Source organism: Sarcophilus harrisii, chromosome 5 (assembly GCF_902635505.1).
Source record: "Sarcophilus harrisii chromosome 5, mSarHar1.11, whole genome shotgun sequence".
NCBI lineage: Eukaryota > Metazoa > Chordata > Mammalia > Dasyuromorphia > Dasyuridae > Sarcophilus > Sarcophilus harrisii.
This window is the reverse complement of record NC_045430.1, coordinates 198,558,754-198,577,220: the sequence shown is the minus strand read 5'-3', so window position 1 is coordinate 198,577,220 and position 18,467 is coordinate 198,558,754. Positions and strand designations below refer to the sequence as shown.

Genomic DNA, 18,467 nt, shown 5'->3' with positions numbered 1-18,467 from the left:
CTGAACCTTGAAATCTCCCAAACGTGTGAACTAATGTGTGAACTCTCAAAGGTGTTAACTTAAGCACTGTTTCTATCAATATTAGTGACAACATCTTGTAAGGATTTGCTCTAATGTGTGAACCAATAAGCATTGTATCAATTCCATTGAGTTAACACTAGGATTCTAACAGAGAATTATAAAAGTAATAAAATGAGAAAAGAAATTGTACTTCAAGATTAAAGTTCTACAAAGTGATAATTATCAAACTTATCTGGTACTAGATAAAAGAAAAAGCAGATTAATGGAACAGCAATAGTAGTCCAGAATTAAAATCAAAGACCCACATTAGATGAGTGTTTAATAGATCCAAGGCTTTAAAATATTGGAAACAAGGACATTATTCAATAAATATTATTGGAAAAATTTGATAGCATTGTGGAAGCATATTAAAAACCTCCCTTTAGTTTCTTTAGAATCATTAAAGAAACAATTTCTCCCTTAAACTTTTTCCAGACTTCTGAAAAAAACCCATCAGTAACCTCATGCTTTTGCCCCTTTGATTGTTTTTGTTCAGTACTAAATTTTAACTGTGACTTTTCATGACCCCATTTGGGTTTTCTTGGCAAAGATAATGGAATGGTTTATCATGTCTTTCTCCAGATCATTTGTAAACTGAGGGCAAACAGGATTAAGGGACTTGACCAATGTCATACAGTTAGTGTCTAAGGCCAGATTTGAACTCAGGAAAATTAGTCTTCCTGACTCCAGACCTAGCACTCTTATCCACTGTTGCTATCCCTCTGCCTTTTGCTTCCTTCACATAACTTTCCTTCATAAAGGGTTAAAAGTCTCAGCCCTTTCTTCATTTGCCATCGTATATACTACTTGGTTTGATTCTAAGATCATGATAATGCTTTCCCCTTCCTTTCTAACCTCCTTTCCCCCAGCTTTCTTATGTCTTCCCTCATTAGGCTGACTGCCTTTTTGTCCCCCATCCCTTCACTCTCCTTTATTTCTCCAGCTCTAACTTAATACCTGGCAGGTATTAGGCTGTAGGGGGATAGGCTTTTCTTAGGAAAATGGTTTGAGCGGGATGTTAACTCTTATGCAGTAGTAACCACACTTCTGGGAGAAGGAGTTAAAATGTTAGTAGAGAGGAGATGCCAGTCTTTTGAACCAGCATTTATTAAGCAATAATGGATATTAAATAATAGTTCAATGAAGAAACACAAATTTAAGGTTAGGGTTAGTATCTTAACATTTTCACATTCTTTAGCAATCAGAGCAGTTTGATTTGAAATAACTGAATTTATACTCATTAATTTGTCAAATGTAGTAAAGACTATTTAATGTTGGTAAAGCTGTGGGAACATTGGCAAACTGTTATGCGGCTTTGAATTGGTTCAAACTTTTTAAAAATAGTAGAGTGATATGTAGTAAAATTTAACCTGATCATGTCCTTTATCTTCCCACCATTATATCTTAAAGTTATTATTAAAAGAAAAAAAAAAAACTATTTACTGAAGCATTATAAATAGCCTCAGTAAAGTGGAAACAGAACAATAACCTATCTGTGAAAATTGCCAAGTAAATTGTTTTACATTAATGTAATGATATGTACATGACAGATAAATGTGGATAGAATGGACAGTACAGAAAACAAAAGTGTATTATTATGAAAGAACAATATAGTGAGATCCAACACAGAAGAGATATAAAATAGGGACATGTAGGCCAATAGGGACAGTTTTCAATTACTGGTTTTAATTTAATATGCACTTTAAAAACATTTTAAATAATTTGGTATTTATTATTATATTTATTATTATTATTATTTATATTATTATTATGTAAATTTTTATAAATTTGAATTTTTTGGTTGGTGATGTACAGATTCAGAATAAAAAATGATCTTCCAAAAGGGATGTAAGAAATTTGTTAGTAAACTTACAGCTTTTAGTGGATTCTAAATTGATAGCTTAATTGTTTTTAAATCTAGGATAGTAATTAGTGGTGTCTTTGTTGAGTTAATCAAGTGTACCAAGTTAAGACTAAAAGGTCTGCATTATTTTTTCTTAATTAGAATGTTTTTTTAATGGTCCTTAAATTAATGTTTTTGAAAGGGAGAATGATGAAATAAAATTTCTGAGGTGAGGATGAAACTAATTAATTTGTCTGCAGCTAACTAGTAAGAACATTTTCTAAAGCTCTGCTGTTGCTTATTTGTTTGTCTTGTCTTGCTCTTTATGATTCCATTTGGGGTTTTCATGCCAAAGGTATTAGAATGGTTTGTCATTTCCTTCTCCGTAGCATTTTACAGATGAGAAAACTGAGGAAAAATGGGGTTAAGTACCTAGTTCCCACTCAGCTAGTAAGTGTCTGAAGTCACATTTGAACTCTAATCTTCTCGATTCCAGATTGGGCACTCTATCCACAGTTCCACCTACTTGCCCCAATTCATAAACCTATATAGATATTTCTTTTCTAGCTATTCTTTTGAGTCGTTGAAACTTTTAAAGAATTATGGCAATTATTTTGTGAATCATAAATTCTAATTTTCCAGGTTGGACAGATGTTTTTCTTTTTCAGCTAGGAAATTCAAATATTTTTCTTAAAAAACCCACAAACCTGAGATCTACTTTTCCCCTTCAATTTGATACTCATTTTCCATTGTTCCCTCAACCTAATTAGTCAGATGATTAAGGGGAAATGCAGTATAACATGTATTTATGGAAATTATATATATGTATGCATTCTTGTTGATCTGTCAAATTGAATTTAATATAGTGATTAAATTTTTAGTCATTTCCAGGTTCATTTCCTACATTTCCTCTTCAGTTCCTTATCATAAGTTAAAGCTCTTTATGATGAAGCGAGATCCTTTTCTCTCATTCTCCCCGAAGTCCTGCTGCTCACAGTGACACACTGCCTTGCTTCTGTTTTTAGCTTTGACTGTCTTCCTTTTGGTTAACATATTTCTTTCTCAGAGTCCCCCTGCACCCCTAACTTATCCTTCATCAGATAATCTTGCTTTCAGGTGGTTCACTTTCTTATGCACTTTCCTTTTGTTTCTCTCCCTATCCCTCACTTTTTTTTTTTTTTTAAATAAATAGGGTCCCTCACTTTCATACTGATTGTACTCAGATTTTCTGGTTTCATAATTTCCTTCCTATCATTTCTGATATCATTTTAAAAGCCTTTTTTGACATGACAGTCAATGAAACATTTATTATTAAATAAGTACCTCTTACAACTGTTAGGTATATAAATAAGCAAAAGCCAGTCCCTGTTCTTAAGGAGCTTACAATCTGATGGAGAAAACATGGAAATAAATGAACAAAAAAGCAATCTATAAGCAGGATAAAAAGGAAGTAATTAAAAAGAGAGAAGGTATTAGAATTAAGAGGAATTGGGAAAGGCTTCTTGTAGAAGGAAGGATTTTAGAAAGGACTTAAAGAAAGCGAGGAAAAGTTAGCAATAGGAGTCAGGAGGAAAAGCATTTCAGGCATAGGGAACAGCCAGAGAAAATTCCTGCAGTCTATAGATGGAATGACTTGCTCATGGAATAGTCAGGCAGTGTCACTGGGTTGAAAAGTATATGGAGAGGACTAAGATGTAAGAAGAGTGGTAAGATGGGAGAGGGGTAGGTTATGAACGACTTTGAATACCAAATAGAGCATTTTGTATTTGCTTCTGGAAGCTGTAGGAAGCCACTTGGAATTTGTTTTAAAAAGGATTGACACAATTAGACTCACATTTTAGAAAAATCACTTGTAATGGCTTACTAAGAGTTTTGAGGCAGACCAACCCACCAACAGGCTATTGTGGTAAAGGATGAGGTGATGAGAGCCTGTATTAGAATAGTGGCAGTATTATGTGGGAGTGTGTCTTTGGGATTTGTTGCAAAAATGAAATCTATAGATCTTGGTAACAGTTTGGATATAAGTGAAAGGTAGTGAAGAATCCAAGATGATTCTTAGGTTGCAAGCTTCAAGGACTGGGAGAATGGTGGTGTTAACTCTCTACTGTAGTGGTAAAGGTAGAAGGAAGGAATATTCATCTTTTTTTTTTTTTTTTTTTTTTTTTGTCATATTGAGTTTAAGGTGTCTACTGGACATCCAGTTTAAGATGCCTAAAAGGCAGTTGGAAACGAGAGAGTAGATATCAGCAGAGACATTGGAGCAAGATGGGTAGATTTGAGAATCAGTATAGAAATGATAATTAAATCCATGAGAGCTAATGGGATCAAGTAGGAGGGGGAAAAAGGGCACAAGATAGAACCCTGAGGAACCTGTGGAGCTATGGTTAGGGGATGATTCAATAATGGAAAAAGAAGGGGTGGTCAGAGAGGAGAAAAACCAGGATAGAGTGATGTCCAGAAAACCTAGAGAAAAGAGAGTATCGAAGAGGAGATACAATGATCAGTAGAGTCAGAGCCTGCAGAGTTAAAGGAGAATAATTGCCTTTTTTTTTTTTTTTAAGTCAAATAGAATACATGAATATTTGCACTTAGGAATGACTTTTTTCCCCTGAAAATTATTGGTAACCCTACTGAACCAAGTTTCCCCTGTCAAGCCATCCTGACTTTTGGTAGTTTACTTTCTTATCTTCATTTTGGAAAGAGCAGGGTTTTGGGTTTTTTATTTTATTTTTTTGGGTTTGTTTGATTTTTGGTCATTATTGTTGTTTTCATATCATTATTATTCTCCCATAGGTACATTAAGGGTTCAGGGCTTCCCCATTACTTCTAAGAAAGGGAGTTTTCTCAGAATACCTTTGGTTCCTTGGAAACTTAATACATTTGTTACCTGGAAGGCTGGAATACTTTCTAGTGTCCTTATGTCCAAGGTTTGAGAGATTATCTTCTGTTTTGCTTTATTTGATCTCTTTCCACTTTACTAGCTTCAGCTTTCCATCTTTCCATTACCCTGTTTGCTGTTCTGGTAGAGCTCTTCCTTTGTCAGAAAATGCCTGTCTTGTCCTAGGGGACTGATTATGGATCTTTAATGAGGCACCCTAGTTACATGAATCTGAGTTTCCTGTATTGATGGAGGTATTGATTAAAAGATCTTGCTCAGCAAATATAATAAAGATGACAATACTACCTAAACTACTCTATTTATTTAGTGCTATACCAATCAGACTCCCAAAAAACTATTTTAATGACCTAGAAAAAATAACAAAATTCATCTGGAAAAACAAAAGGTCAAGATTTTCAAGGGAACTGATGAAAAAAAAAATCAAATGAAGGTGGCTTAGCTGTACCAGATCTAAAACTACATTATAAAGCAGCAGTCACCAAAACCATTTGGTATTGGCTAAGAAATAGACTAGTTGATCAGTGGAATAGGTTAGGTTCACAGGACAAAATAGTCAATAACTCTAATAATCCAGTGTTTGACAAACCTAGAGACCCCAACCATTTTTGGGACAAGAATTCACTATTTGACAAAAACTTCTGGGAAAATTGGAAATTAATATGGCAGAAACTAGGCATTGACCCACACTTAGCACTGTACGCCAAGATAAGATCCAAAGGGGTTCATGATCTAAGCATAAAGAATGAGATTATAAATAAATTAGAAGAATACAGGATAATTTACCTCTCAGACCTGTGGAGGAGGAAGGAATTTGTGACCAAAAAAGAACTAGAGATCATTATTGATCACAAAATAGAAAATTTTGATTATATCAAATTAAAAAGCTTTTGTACAAACAAACAAAACATTGCAGACAAGATAAGAAGGGATACAATAAATTGGGGAAACATTTTTTACAGTCAAAGGTTCTGATAAAGGCCTCATTTCCAAAATATATAGAGTATTGACTCTAATTTATAAGAAGTCAAGTCATTCTCCAATTGGTCAAAGGATATGAACAGACAATTTTCAGATAAAGAAATTGAAACTATTTCTACCCATCTGAAAAGATGCTCCATGTCATTATTAATCAGAGAAATGCAAATGAGACAACTCTGAGATACCACTACATACCTCTCAGATTGGCTAGGATGACAGGAAAAGATGATGCTGAATGTTGGGGGGATATGGGAAAACTGGGGCACTGATACATTGTGGTGGAATTGTGAATACATCCAACCATTCTGGAGAGCAGTTTGGAACTATGCTCAAAAAGTTATCAAAATGTGCATACTCTTTGATCTAGTAGTGCTACTATTGGGCTTATATTCCAAAGAGATCTTAAAGAAGGGGAAAAGACCCGTATGTGCAAGAATGTTTGTGGCAGCCCTCTTTGTAGTGGCCAGAAACTGGGAATTGAATAGATGCTCATCAATTGGAGAATGGCTGAATAAATTGTGATATATGAATGTTAAGGAATATTATTGTTCTGAAGAAAATGACCAGCAGGATGATTTCAGAAAGGCCTGGAGAGACCTACATGAACTGATGCTGAGTGAAATGAGCAGGACCAGGAGATCATTATATTCTTCAACAACGATACTATATGATGATCAATTCTGATGAACGTGGCTCTCTTCAACAATGAGATGAACTAAATCAGTTCCATTTGTTCAATAATGAAGAGAACCAGCTACACCCAGCTAAAGAACTCTGGGAAATGAGTGTGAACCACTACATAGCATTTCTAATCCCTGTTTTTGTCTGCTTACATTTTTGATTTCCTTCTCAGGTTAATTTTACCTTATTTCTAAGTCTGACTTTTCTTGTGCAGCAAAATAATTGTATGGATAGGTATACATATATTGTACTTAACATATACTTGAACATATTTAACAAGTATTGGTCTACCTGCCATCTAGGGAGGGGGAGGGGAAGGAGGGGAAATTTTGGAACAGAAGGTTTTACAAGGGTCAATGCTGAAAAATTACCTATGCATATATCTTGTAAATAAAAAGCTATATAATAATAATAAAAGACTATACTACTGGATTCAGTCCTTATTTTATTATTGGCCTATTAAAAGTAGTTCAGAATTTTTATTAATGATTTTAAAACATAGGTGAATGAATGTATGAATGAAAAGCAGTAAAGCACCTTATTCTAGGCACTATGCTAATTATTAGGGATAACATTCAAAATTTATATAGTTGCTATTATAATGTAAGCTTCCTTACATTTTAATAAGAGACAGGACAGTTAGGGGAAATGATAGCCATGGAAAGGGCATGAGAAATCACTGAGAGTGAGTGAAGTTGTCTGGATATTCAGTTGTGAAGCCTTTTCAAGTAACAGTGGAATACTGAGTGCAGTATAATTTCAATAGCAAAAAGTGAAAAACAGTTTGCAGGAACATAAGAGTATTTAAATGGGAACAGGGCATATCTTTAGATGCCCTAGTATGCCCTAGTTTCCGGGGTGTTTGTTGCTGGATGGATTTAAAACACTGGCAAAATGTAGTGGGTTAAGTAACTACTTTCATTCACCAGAGCAATTTAGCTCCAAAATCAAATGAGAGATATGAGATTTATCACATTTATAGATGATTGGTTCTAGGAAGATTAGTTGTTGTATTAAGATGGTAGAATCAGATTCCAGAAAGCTTTAGTTGGAGTTATGAGTGGAAACAAGATGAAATTGACAAGGATGAATGTACAGACTGACCTCCAGGCTAAAAAGCCAATTGTACAAGAATTTAATTTTAGTTTATTGCATTGGGGCAAGGCAGGGTAGCCGAATATGAATAAAGAATGTTATGAGTTTGCCAAAAAATCCTAATCTGATTTTACTTGCTATTAATATAAGTATAGGATAATGAGGTTGACCTCTGTAAAGGTCAGACTACAACTGGGGTGTTAACTTATGGGCATCATCTGAAAAGGAGGAGGGCCACAATTGTCAAGGTACTTAGGAAAGATAATTAGCATGTGAGGGATTGGAAGACTATCATAAAAAATAGTTTAAAAACTGAAGATCTTTAACTGGAGAAATGTCTTAGTGAAAACTCAAAAATTGTCACATATTTGAAAGGTGGCCTAAGGGGGCAGAACTAGGAATATGTTGGAAGATATTTGACCCCACATAAGGAAAGTCCAATTATTGGGTGTCCAAAAATAGAATGGCTTACTTCATGAAATAATGAGTTCTCTCTCACTGGAAATTAAGCAAAAGATTAATATTTGGGGATAGGGAAAGAGTTCATTTATTGGATGGCAGGGTTCTGAATTTCTTTCGTAATCTTAAGAGTTTTAAAAAGTTGATGTCTTGAGAATGGATCAGGGATAGGGATTTTTTAGGCTGCAGCAACTTCTAAGGCCTTTGAGAAGACGGTTAGGCCATTTGATAAATGAGGGGACTAGACATTTTTTTTGATCCTCTTGATTTTTCCTACTTGTCCAAAATAGAAATTGTGAGCCAGAGATAAAGAAGCTTCAGCTATCTACATGATTTTGGATGTCTAGAATCCAAAAGAAAGTTATAAAACAAAACAAAATCAGAGACATAGAAAGTGAGTAATAGAGGGAAAATAAGGAAGAAAGAAAAAAAAAGACTGAAATTACTAAAGATCTTAGGAAGAAGAGAAATCAAAGATCTTAAATATAATAAGCAGATAAATCAATAAAGAAATCATTAATCACAGAAAGAAATGTAACCTAGATTTAGTAAACACCTTAAGGCATTTATGAATAAATGCTACAAAATAAAGGAAAGATAGTCAGGTAATGTTTTCCTAAGTTCATTAGAGCAGTCTTTAGGCTAAGAAAATAAATAAAAGTATTTTCTCTCCAACCTGAAATTTAGACTTGTTATTTAGTCCAGTCCTTTAATTTTGTAGATCAAGAAGCTGAAAGTAAGTGTCTTGCTCAAGGTCACGTAGGTAGTAATAGCATCAGGACTCCAACCTCCTTGTTGGTTAGCATCACCTTATTTGTTCTGGGCCTCTTCTGGGATAAGGGCAAGGAGCAGAAGGAGAAGTTTCAGAGTGACATAAATAAATTTTATCTGTATAAAAGATTATAAATAGACTATCTCAGGAGTTAGGAAAGTATCCCTACACTGGACATCTTCTAGCAATGACTGCTTAACAGTCTAGCAATTAGCAGCATCTGTTGAGGTTATGGGAGAAAAGATTTGTATTCAGGTATACAGTTTGCCCTAAGTGAGGGCCTTTGAGGACCAAAAATGAAATTTGGTGATTCTTTTAGTGAACTAACAAATGAGCAGACAGTCCTTGATTAAAAGGCTATTGAGAATCTAGAGTTAGAAATCACAACACAGTTTGAAAGGAGAAAATGTAATTACCTGTAGTTTACACATTATATATATTGTGTTTACATAATTGTCTCTTCCATTAGAATGTAAGCTTCTTGAAGGCAGGGATCAGTTTTTACCTTTGTATCTTGATTGCTTAGTACAGTGCCTGGCACTTAGTAAATGCTTAATTATATGCTTGATGATATTGATAATGATATGTTGTCCCTGGACCAAAAGATGCTCTTTTTCAAAGGTAGGTGTTGCTTTGTCCTAGAACTAAACTTTACACTACCTTGTACTTCCTGAGAAAATTGTTGGACGGTCATTCCCTAGGATTTAACTTAGCCCATATCAGTTACTCCTGTATGCTTTCCTTACTTTACCTTCTTTATAAATACAAACTGGCAGAACAAAAGAGTAAGGGAGTATGATTTATTCTAATAGTACCTGTGTTTTTTTCCAGCTTTAAGCCTGTGGGTTTTCTTTAGTGTGGGCTAGACTTTCAGTTTTTAATTCATTATCAAGAACACATTTTCCTTAAATTCAAAACTTAGAATGCTAGGTCATACCATTGTGTCTAGCAGGTGATTCCTCGTTTCCTTAACTCCCCTTCCAATTTTTTATGGAAAACCTTGAAAACCATAGAGATTACAGCTGTTTTCAATCTGAAAAATATATTTTCTAGCTATAACAACTTTTGATTATTTACCATTTCTGGAAAGCTCTCTCACGTCTCAGTTTCTGATCATTTTTTTCCATACATTCCTCTCTCTTCTCCAGTCTATGTACTCCTGTTTCCTCAGACAGTACTCCTGAAGAACATTCTCTCAGTCTTCCTAGTGGTTGTCACCTGTTAACCCAAAAGACAGAGTTGCTATTTAGTGACTTGTGGATAATGTGGTGGTTTTTTTTTTTTCCTTTTCTTTTTTTTAAGAAATGGAATTAGATTTGAGTTGATAGAAACTGTGGGAATATGTAAACTAGGTTTAAAAAAAAAAAAGCAGATTCTGCATGACTTCCTGCTGACTTTTTCTTTTGTCTTGATAGTTCTTTTTGTTATAAAGACAGCCCAGCTATGTCTCTTAGGTATATTCCTTTGAGATCTGTTGGGCTGTGTCCTGATCTTCCCTTGAACTGCCATAAAACAATTTTGGCTTAGATTCTACTGCTTAGACTCTTTGCTTTTACAACTCCTATTTTCACTTTGGCTTTCCTGATTCCCAGTGTTTCAGCCACATAGTTATTTGTTTAATGGGCATGGGATAATTCTCTCTGTCTTTGGAGAAATCCTACTAAACTATCAGTAAGTTTTGTTTATACTTCACTGTTAGTACCTCTAGCATTTACAGATTCCCTCACCACCCTAGGCCTGTATAAGTTATACAGCACAATTTTTCTTCTTCAGAAGGAACCTGGAAGTGGATAATTTTTCCATAATGTTTTCATAGAAACAGTAGGATCTGATTAAGTGATATTTTATGAAGATTTATGGAATGAAAAATCTTCCTAGGTCTTTCTTTGAGTGAGATTATTTTTAGTATAAATCAGGGATGTTATATTTTCAGAGAAAAAAAATTGCTGGAAAATTTTAGATGTTTCCAGGTGCTAGTTAAATTAAAGCAGAATTCTACTTTAGTAAGTTCAGGTCAATTTAATAGACAATTATTAAGAGCCTGCTTATGTAGGAGGCACTGAAATGCAGACTGGAGATAGAAAGATGGAAACAAAGGAGCATATGTTCTACTGGGGAGAATCAGCATGTACTTAGATAAGTAAATATAAGATATGTACAAAATAAATACAAAGTAGTTTCAGGGAGGACACTAAGCAAGGAGAGAAAGACTTCATGTAGAAGGAGGTAGGTATTTGAAATTAGCGTTGCAGAATGTTGAGGATTCCAAGAGGTATAGAGGGCAGTCTGTGTAAAGACTAAGGCGGGAGATGGGGTATTGTGAATCAGGACTTGCTAATAGGTCAGTTTGTTTGGAACAAAGAGAATTGTGCCTCTATCCTGAAGGGTAGAGATGAGAGCTAGAAGAGATTTATATGACAATTTGCAGTTTGTATTTTACCCAGTGGCAACTGGGAGCCACTGACACATCTTGAGACGAGGAATGACCTAATCACTCATGTTTTAGGAATGAAATAAAAAGTTCCTGGTAACACTTCATTGTTAACCTTATTCATGGTCCTAAAATTACATATTTAAGTAGATGTAGAATTGGTTTGATAATCTAGGAGTGAGAATTTTTTTTTAATCTCATTAAAAAAATTTGACAACAACAAAAAATGAAACTCACCTACTGTTTAAAAATAGGGAGCATAACTTTTTTATGACTACAACAAAAACTTTAAAATTCCATCCCATTCTTCATTATTTCAGTAGGTCTGAGATTTCATTGATATAGGTCACAACCAACCCACTTCCTCTTATCCTGGGTGAATCTTGTCTGTGCCTTTCTAAAAATCTGCTATGGAAGGAATATATTGAAACCTTTATTTGCATTCTTTTAAATAATTTGTGGAATTGGGGAATGGCTTAGGGATACATGAAGACAGTAGAATATTACTATACTATAAAAAATGATTTATTTAATGAATATAAATTCAAAAACAGTCTCCATGAACTGATGCTGAGTGAAGTAGAGCCAAGAAAACAATATATCTAATGACTACAATAATGTAAATACAAAGAACCATACCATAAAAACAAAAGTGAATGTTGCAAAATTATAAAGAACAAATAAGACATGAAAGAAGAGATGAGAGGATGCCAATCCTTTTGCAGAGATAAAAAGTCTTAAGTGTTATACATATTTTTGGACTATTCCATTGTATTGATCAATTATGTTGATGATCCAGAAATATAGCCATGATATGATCTTTAGGTTTGAGCAAGAGTTGTTAATATAAAATGTAAAAAGGCTGTGATATTGGTAAGTATGGGAAAGATTGGTGAATATTTTGAAAGAAAATAGTTTTTTTTTTCCTGAGGGCTTAGATTTTCTTCATTTTATGTAAACAATTTTTAAAAATCCTTTTTTTCAAGAAACTTACCAGTGATACTAATTTATTTTTCAAAATTATTTAATATAGCAGCATTTTAAAAAAATGATAGTTATAATGATAGATGGTTTGCTTTAATAGATGGTTTGCTTTAACTTAGTTCTAACACATCTTTAAAAGAATAAATTTAATTTTTTTTCTCTTTTAGTGTTCTGTGACTAGTGATTTGGATTTTCCAAAACAAGTCATCCCCTTAAAGACTCTGAATGCTGTTGCTTCAGTACCTATAATGTATTCTTGGTCTCCTCTGCAGCAGAATTTTATGGCAAGTAAAATGTTATATCTCATCTATTTGGAATGTAAAGCTATATATATATATATATATATATATATATATATATGAACATAAAGTATAGATAATTTTTCTCTTTATAAGGTGAACTAGGCAAGTAAAGGACCCCAAAAAGTCATACCTCTACTGTGAATTGATCAGTATGTTTCACAGAAAAGTCCATCCTAAATCTCCATTTCCAACTTTTTTCCTTTTGTTGTTACTCCTCTCTAATGGTGTTTCTTTGAGGGCTTTTCTTAACTTGTTGATGTTTATAATTTTCTTAATGAGGGCTTGGAAAAATATACCTACCAAAAAAACCACAAACTTGACCTTAGAAAAAAGTTAAAGCTAGTTATTTAAATCTACATACGTCTTTAGCACACTATCATTATATTTCAGTCTTAACATAAAATTGGTTATTATATCTGTTTGTATTAGGAATTTCTAATTTTAGTTAATAAAGTAGTTAATATTTAGATAGTATTTGAAGAATAGTATATAACAGGTTCTGGATTTGGAGTGAAGACGACCTCAGTTCATATCGTGTATTAGATACTTGTTAGTGTCTCGTCATCTTTATAGTACTTTCTTTTAGTTTTGTACATTTTTACTAATTTTTTTTCCCCCAAGTTAGCCTAAGATTAAAAACTTCCTTTTTTTTAAAACTTGGTTCCATCAGTATAGAGCATTCCCATTAAGGAAGATGAGTCAAACTATTCTACAATTTATTCAAGAGAATTTCAAGGAAATACTGAGAAATTAAGTGACTAGGTCTGGGTTCCCAAGCCTGAATCTGTCACAGAGAACTTGAAGCCAAGTTGTTTTTACCCTAAAACTAGACTTTTGTTCCATAACTATAATGCCTATTATTTCCTTTAATATTTCAAATTTAAGACCCACTAACTTCTTTTTAAAGATTAAAGTACAAGTAAATTTGATGCATGGATACTCTTGTTAAATGAAAATAAAGTCAGAAATGAACAAAATTGAATTGTTTATCTATAGATACTTATGGGGAATTTTTTTTTTAACTATACTAGAGCAAGACTATATAAAAAGGCCAACTTTCCCTATTATATAGAGTTGCTTCACTTGATTCAAGCAATATATTTTAAAGGTTATGTGTAAACTGAATCTCAGGGAAAATATATTCAAAGCATATTTTCTTGTGGACTTAATTTGTAATTTCAGAGCTGTTTTGTTTTTATTTTCATCAAGCGGTTGAAAATAGTTCCCCTGATATCTTACTTTTCTCTGTCTTCAAATTTTCTTTCAAATATTAATCTGTAAAACCAGCACTTACTTAAGGAATATGTCAGGAAAGGAGGGATCCCTGAAGATGAAATAACACATTTTCAATGAGATAATAAATTTAGTCTTTGATTTTTTTGGCTTATCATTTTTTTTCTTAAATAGTATTATATCAGCATAAGCTAACTTTTCAACTTAAAACTATTAAATCAGTATTACATTAGTAATTAATAACTGATTGTTAAACTGTTTTCTTAAAAGATTAGGCAAATAGGGCTTTATAAAAATGTTGAATTATGACTTCACGTTCCTGTAAGTAGTTTATACAGATTTTTTTATTTGTACAAATCAGTTGTTACTTACTGACTTTCTGACAAAGTTAGCAATTTTTTTTAGTTATTTTAATCAAAATTGTAGCAAGAGCCTATATTTATAGCTAAGTAGGATAACTAGCAAACCATAGAAGGAATACTTTAATTTAGGCATATCTCTCAAATGGTAGTATCAAATAATTTAAGGTTTGGCATATTATAAAACATTATATATTTATTATCAAATAGTATGTGCCTGTACATGTATTCCTTCTTTTTCTCATCTTTTAAGTTGTATTTTTCTTGTAAAAAAAAAAATTCCTGTTACTATCTTTATAAAAGAAAGGTGGCAGAGTAAAGAAAGGTATAGACATTTTCCCATTTTTTTCCTCAAGTTGAATTTGTGGTATTCAAATACATGAGGTTTTATTATTTGTTCCAGAAACAGTTTTTAGAATCTCAATTTGATTGTAGCAGAATCTGGTGAAGGGGAGGGGAAAAAAAGATGTAATATTTTCAGATATTCTATGAAATTAATTCTGAAAGACATAGCAGTTTCCAAGGTTGCAATGAAATGTTATTTTAAAGCACATATATTTTCTGTCCCTTAACATAGTGAGGCTGTTTTTCCTTTACTGCAGAATAAAAGTTTTTGATACAAGGGGATAGAGTTATTTGCAAAGGTAATAACTTTATGTCAAATGTTACAATCCTAATTTTCAACCAGAGAAATTAAATTTCTAAGAGAAAGCAGATTAGTTAAAAGGAATGAATTAGAGAGAAAAAACAGAATTTTTGATATAAATTTGAAAGCCCTTGTAAGGGAGATATAGCAAAAGCTTGATTTTTTTTTTAATGTGTCAACATCTACCCTTTACCTCCTGTGAAAGATACCATTACATCATCCTTGTCAACTTTCAAACTTATAATCTTAGTACCTAGTCAATTTTCTTTACCAGGTCATATTTTACAATTCCACCAATTCTGCCCCTTTTAAATTTTTTACACCTTCGCTATAGATCCCAGATCTGTAGTTATCTCATGTTCATATGACTTACTGTAGCTATCTAGTCAATCTGTCTATTATCTGGTCTCCAACTTGTCTGTTGGACCATACAGATGACCATAGTCATAACTGTCTTCTGAAAGTGTGTTTTTTTAACTGTCACTCAGAATATCATTTCCCATTTTCTCTCCATCAAGCCAGAATACTCAGACATGTGGAACTAGGACCTCTATCAATTGTTCTCTTCATCAAATTACCTTTATTTCTTGCTTTTCCCAGATGAGAACTTTCCTCTATCCATAAAAAGACTGTCTTCTGTCCTCTGCATATGAGTTGCTTCTTATTGTGTTTTTTTCCTTCCCAAAGTGCCCTTCCTCCTGATTCCTGTGCTAAGCCTTAGCCCTCTCCTTCTTCTAAACTTGGCTACAAAGTCACATTCCTCATTCAACTTTCCTTGAATAACTTCACTCAATTGATACACATCTCTTATCCTAATACTAAAGTGTTTATTTCTTCACTTTGAAGTAAGTAGTCTATAGTTTTATATATAGGTGATATCCTGGTACCATAAACTTTAAAGGACTGTCTGGGTTTTTTTGTTTGTTTGTTTGTTTGTTTTGTTTTGTTTTTGTTGCACTAGTATTTTGTATCATATAAACTTGGAAAAAGTAGGTCATTAGTTAAAAGTAGGGAGATCTTTATTATGGAGTTCTTTTAGAGATGATACTTCTGTCTTTGTATGGACTTATATCTATGTATGTATTAACTGTTTTTCATTTATAGCTTCCTATGGAATCTACATCTGTGCTTTTCCCAAAATGGGCTACTCAATAATTCTTGGTTGACAAGTAAAAAATTCTTTTAGAATTTTGTCTTTGTGGCACAAAGATCTTTTGCTTTACCACTTAAGATTTGGATTATAACACTTGAATAAACCCCAGAATTGTGTTCATATAATGTCCTATAAGAAAGAAGCATTTAATGATTTTCTATTTTGCCACTTTGAATAAACTGGACTTTTAAATGTTTTAATTATTTTTAGGTGGAAGATGAGACAGTTTTACATAACATTCCTTATATGGGGGATGAGGTTCTTGATCAGGATGGAACTTTCATTGAAGAACTAATAAAAAATTATGATGGAAAAGTACATGGAGATAGAGGTGAGTTATGTACCCTGATATATTTAGTCTTTTGAGAAATAGTAGAGCAGTTTGTACATTCAGCATATGGCAACTGTGGGTAAGAGGTTCTGAAGAAGTTATATCATTCATTCTTTGCTTGAAAAACAAAAATACTGGGAAAATGCTCTGAGGCCATATCACTTTGCTATGTCCAATTTTCTTCATTTATAAACATGGAGAATTATATTTTCAACTTAAATGACAGGAATAGGATGGATAGATATAAATTATATATATAAATATGTTAGAAATTATTCAGGAGGGCAATACAATGTCAAATAGTATATGAATTAGCTACCTATTTCTCAAATGCTTGTGGAATTTAGTAAAATCATTTAGTAAATTTATCCTAGGATGATCCTTCAAATTCAGAGTTGGCACATTCCTTCTTGAGTATAGAACGCTCTCCTAGGTCCTAGATAGGGTAAGAAGTTTAGATAAGAAATGATAATTATCTATGAGGCCCATAGTCTATATGTTGGTTGAGTCAGCATTTGTCCACGTCACTGGTCTAGGCCTGAAATCCACTTGCATTTGTAAGTATTTGGAAGAAAGGAAACTAACATTTAAGTGCTTACTATATGCTTGGCACTATACTAAGAGATGGGAATATAAATAAAAAAAAATTTTTTTTTTTTTGGTGTCAACATCAAAAACTACCCTTTACCCCTCCTGTGAAAAATACCATTACATCATCCTTGTCAACTTTCAAACTTATAATCTTAGTATCTGGTCAATTTTCTTTAACAGGTCATGTTTTACAATTCCACCAATTCTGCCCCTTTTAAATTTTTTACACCTTCGCTATAGATCCCAGATCTGTAGTTATCTCATGTTCATGACTTACTGTAGCTTATTTCTTAAACCATAAGCAAAAGGAAACTAAAAAGTTAGGAGGGAGATGGAACAGTGGAAATGATGAAGAAGGCAATTGGGACCATAGTTTAGAAGACCTAGAAGTCTGAAGGAGAGCCTGGAGTGGAAGGAAATTTGGCAGGCCTGAGTTCTTCCATAAAATGGAGGATGGGGGCAGGAGTAATTCACCAGTGAGAGAAGTGGAGTGAACTATTTGTTATTCAGGTGCTGTCTTTCTTTCTTTCTTTAGAAAGACCTTATTCATTGGAAAACAATACATGTAATAGGCATTTGGGAATCTTCTGTGGGTTTTCTGAAAATTCTATGAGTCCTTCATGATTCTTGAATTTTTTTTTGAAGTCAAACAAGGCTGTTTTGTACTCAGGTTAAAAAAAAAAAAAGGAAGAGAGGGAGAGAGAGCTGGTTGTTTTAGAAAGGAAAAAAGAAATTGGTGTTTTTATGTTATTGTGTCTCCAGAAGGTTGTTAAAAATGTAGCATTGACTTGGGAGAATATAACGTTGTTAATGTTACCATTGAGTATAGGCTTTCTTCAAACAATCTACCTCTAGAATTTATTGTGATAGGTGACTTGTCCCAGGTAGTCCATGTTGGTACCATGTTTAACTCAGGGGTAATGGGAACAGGTCACAGAACATGAGGGTTTTACCTTGGATTGCATTTGAAAATAATTATAAATGATTTCTTTGTAATTTTCATTTTAGTTTTAATTGACACCCTTTTGTTTCAAAATAAATTTTCTTTCCTGACATTTCAATGTGATTGATTTCAGAATGTGGGTTTATAAATGATGAGATATTTGTGGAGCTAGTGAATGCTCTTGGTCAGTACAGTGATGATGAAGATGATGATGATGGAGATTATCCTGATGAGAGAGATGAAAAACAAAAAGATTTAGAGGATAACAGAGATGGTATGTTTATTACATTCTTCAAATATTTTTTATTACACTATACTTTCAAAATAATATAATCAGATATAGTTATGTTCATTTATATCTTTATGTGCTTAATATCTGTACTGATATTTTTGGGATCCTCCTTATACTAGCCCCAAAACTTCCTTAACAATCTCCCTCTTGGGTCTCATTGACTTAGTTTTTTATTAGTTGGTTAAGCTTAAATAATGCACTATCAGAGAATCCTAGAACTCCAGAATTTTGGATTATTGCCAGGTATCATGTCTGTCATTTAGTTTCCACTCATTTGTTTTACAGTTTCTTGGAATCTAAGCTTTAAGAGCATGAAGTGCCTTGCCTTTGATTACAAAGCTGGTGGCAGAGGTGGGACTGGAAACTCAGATTCTGGAATTTAGAATTCAGGCTGCTTCTAGCATACCTCATAGAC

General features: G+C 33.2%; 1 protein-coding gene and 1 long non-coding RNA gene across 7 annotated transcripts in view; one reads left to right on the top strand and one right to left on the bottom strand.

Moving 5' to 3' along the window:
- Nucleotides 1-18,467, top strand: part of EZH2 (enhancer of zeste 2 polycomb repressive complex 2 subunit) — a 108,115-nt gene that overhangs the window by 69,186 nt on the left and 20,462 nt on the right. For all 6 annotated transcript variants that reach the window (XM_023504959.2, XM_023504958.2, XM_023504956.2 and 3 more), the window contains exons 6-8: nt 12,370-12,486; nt 16,106-16,226; nt 17,894-18,034. In XM_023504959.2, coding sequence (XP_023360727.1) covers nt 12,370-12,486; nt 16,106-16,226; nt 17,894-18,034 — 379 coding nt within the window. The remainder of the gene's footprint in view (nt 1-12,369; nt 12,487-16,105; nt 16,227-17,893; nt 18,035-18,467) is intronic.
- On the bottom strand, nt 8,467-16,117 carry LOC116419415. Its single transcript, XR_004229727.1, has 3 exons — nt 12,635-16,117; nt 9,865-10,005; nt 8,467-8,845 (listed from the first exon to the last, which is right to left on the bottom strand). It is a non-coding gene; the product is annotated as an uncharacterized LOC116419415 (long non-coding RNA).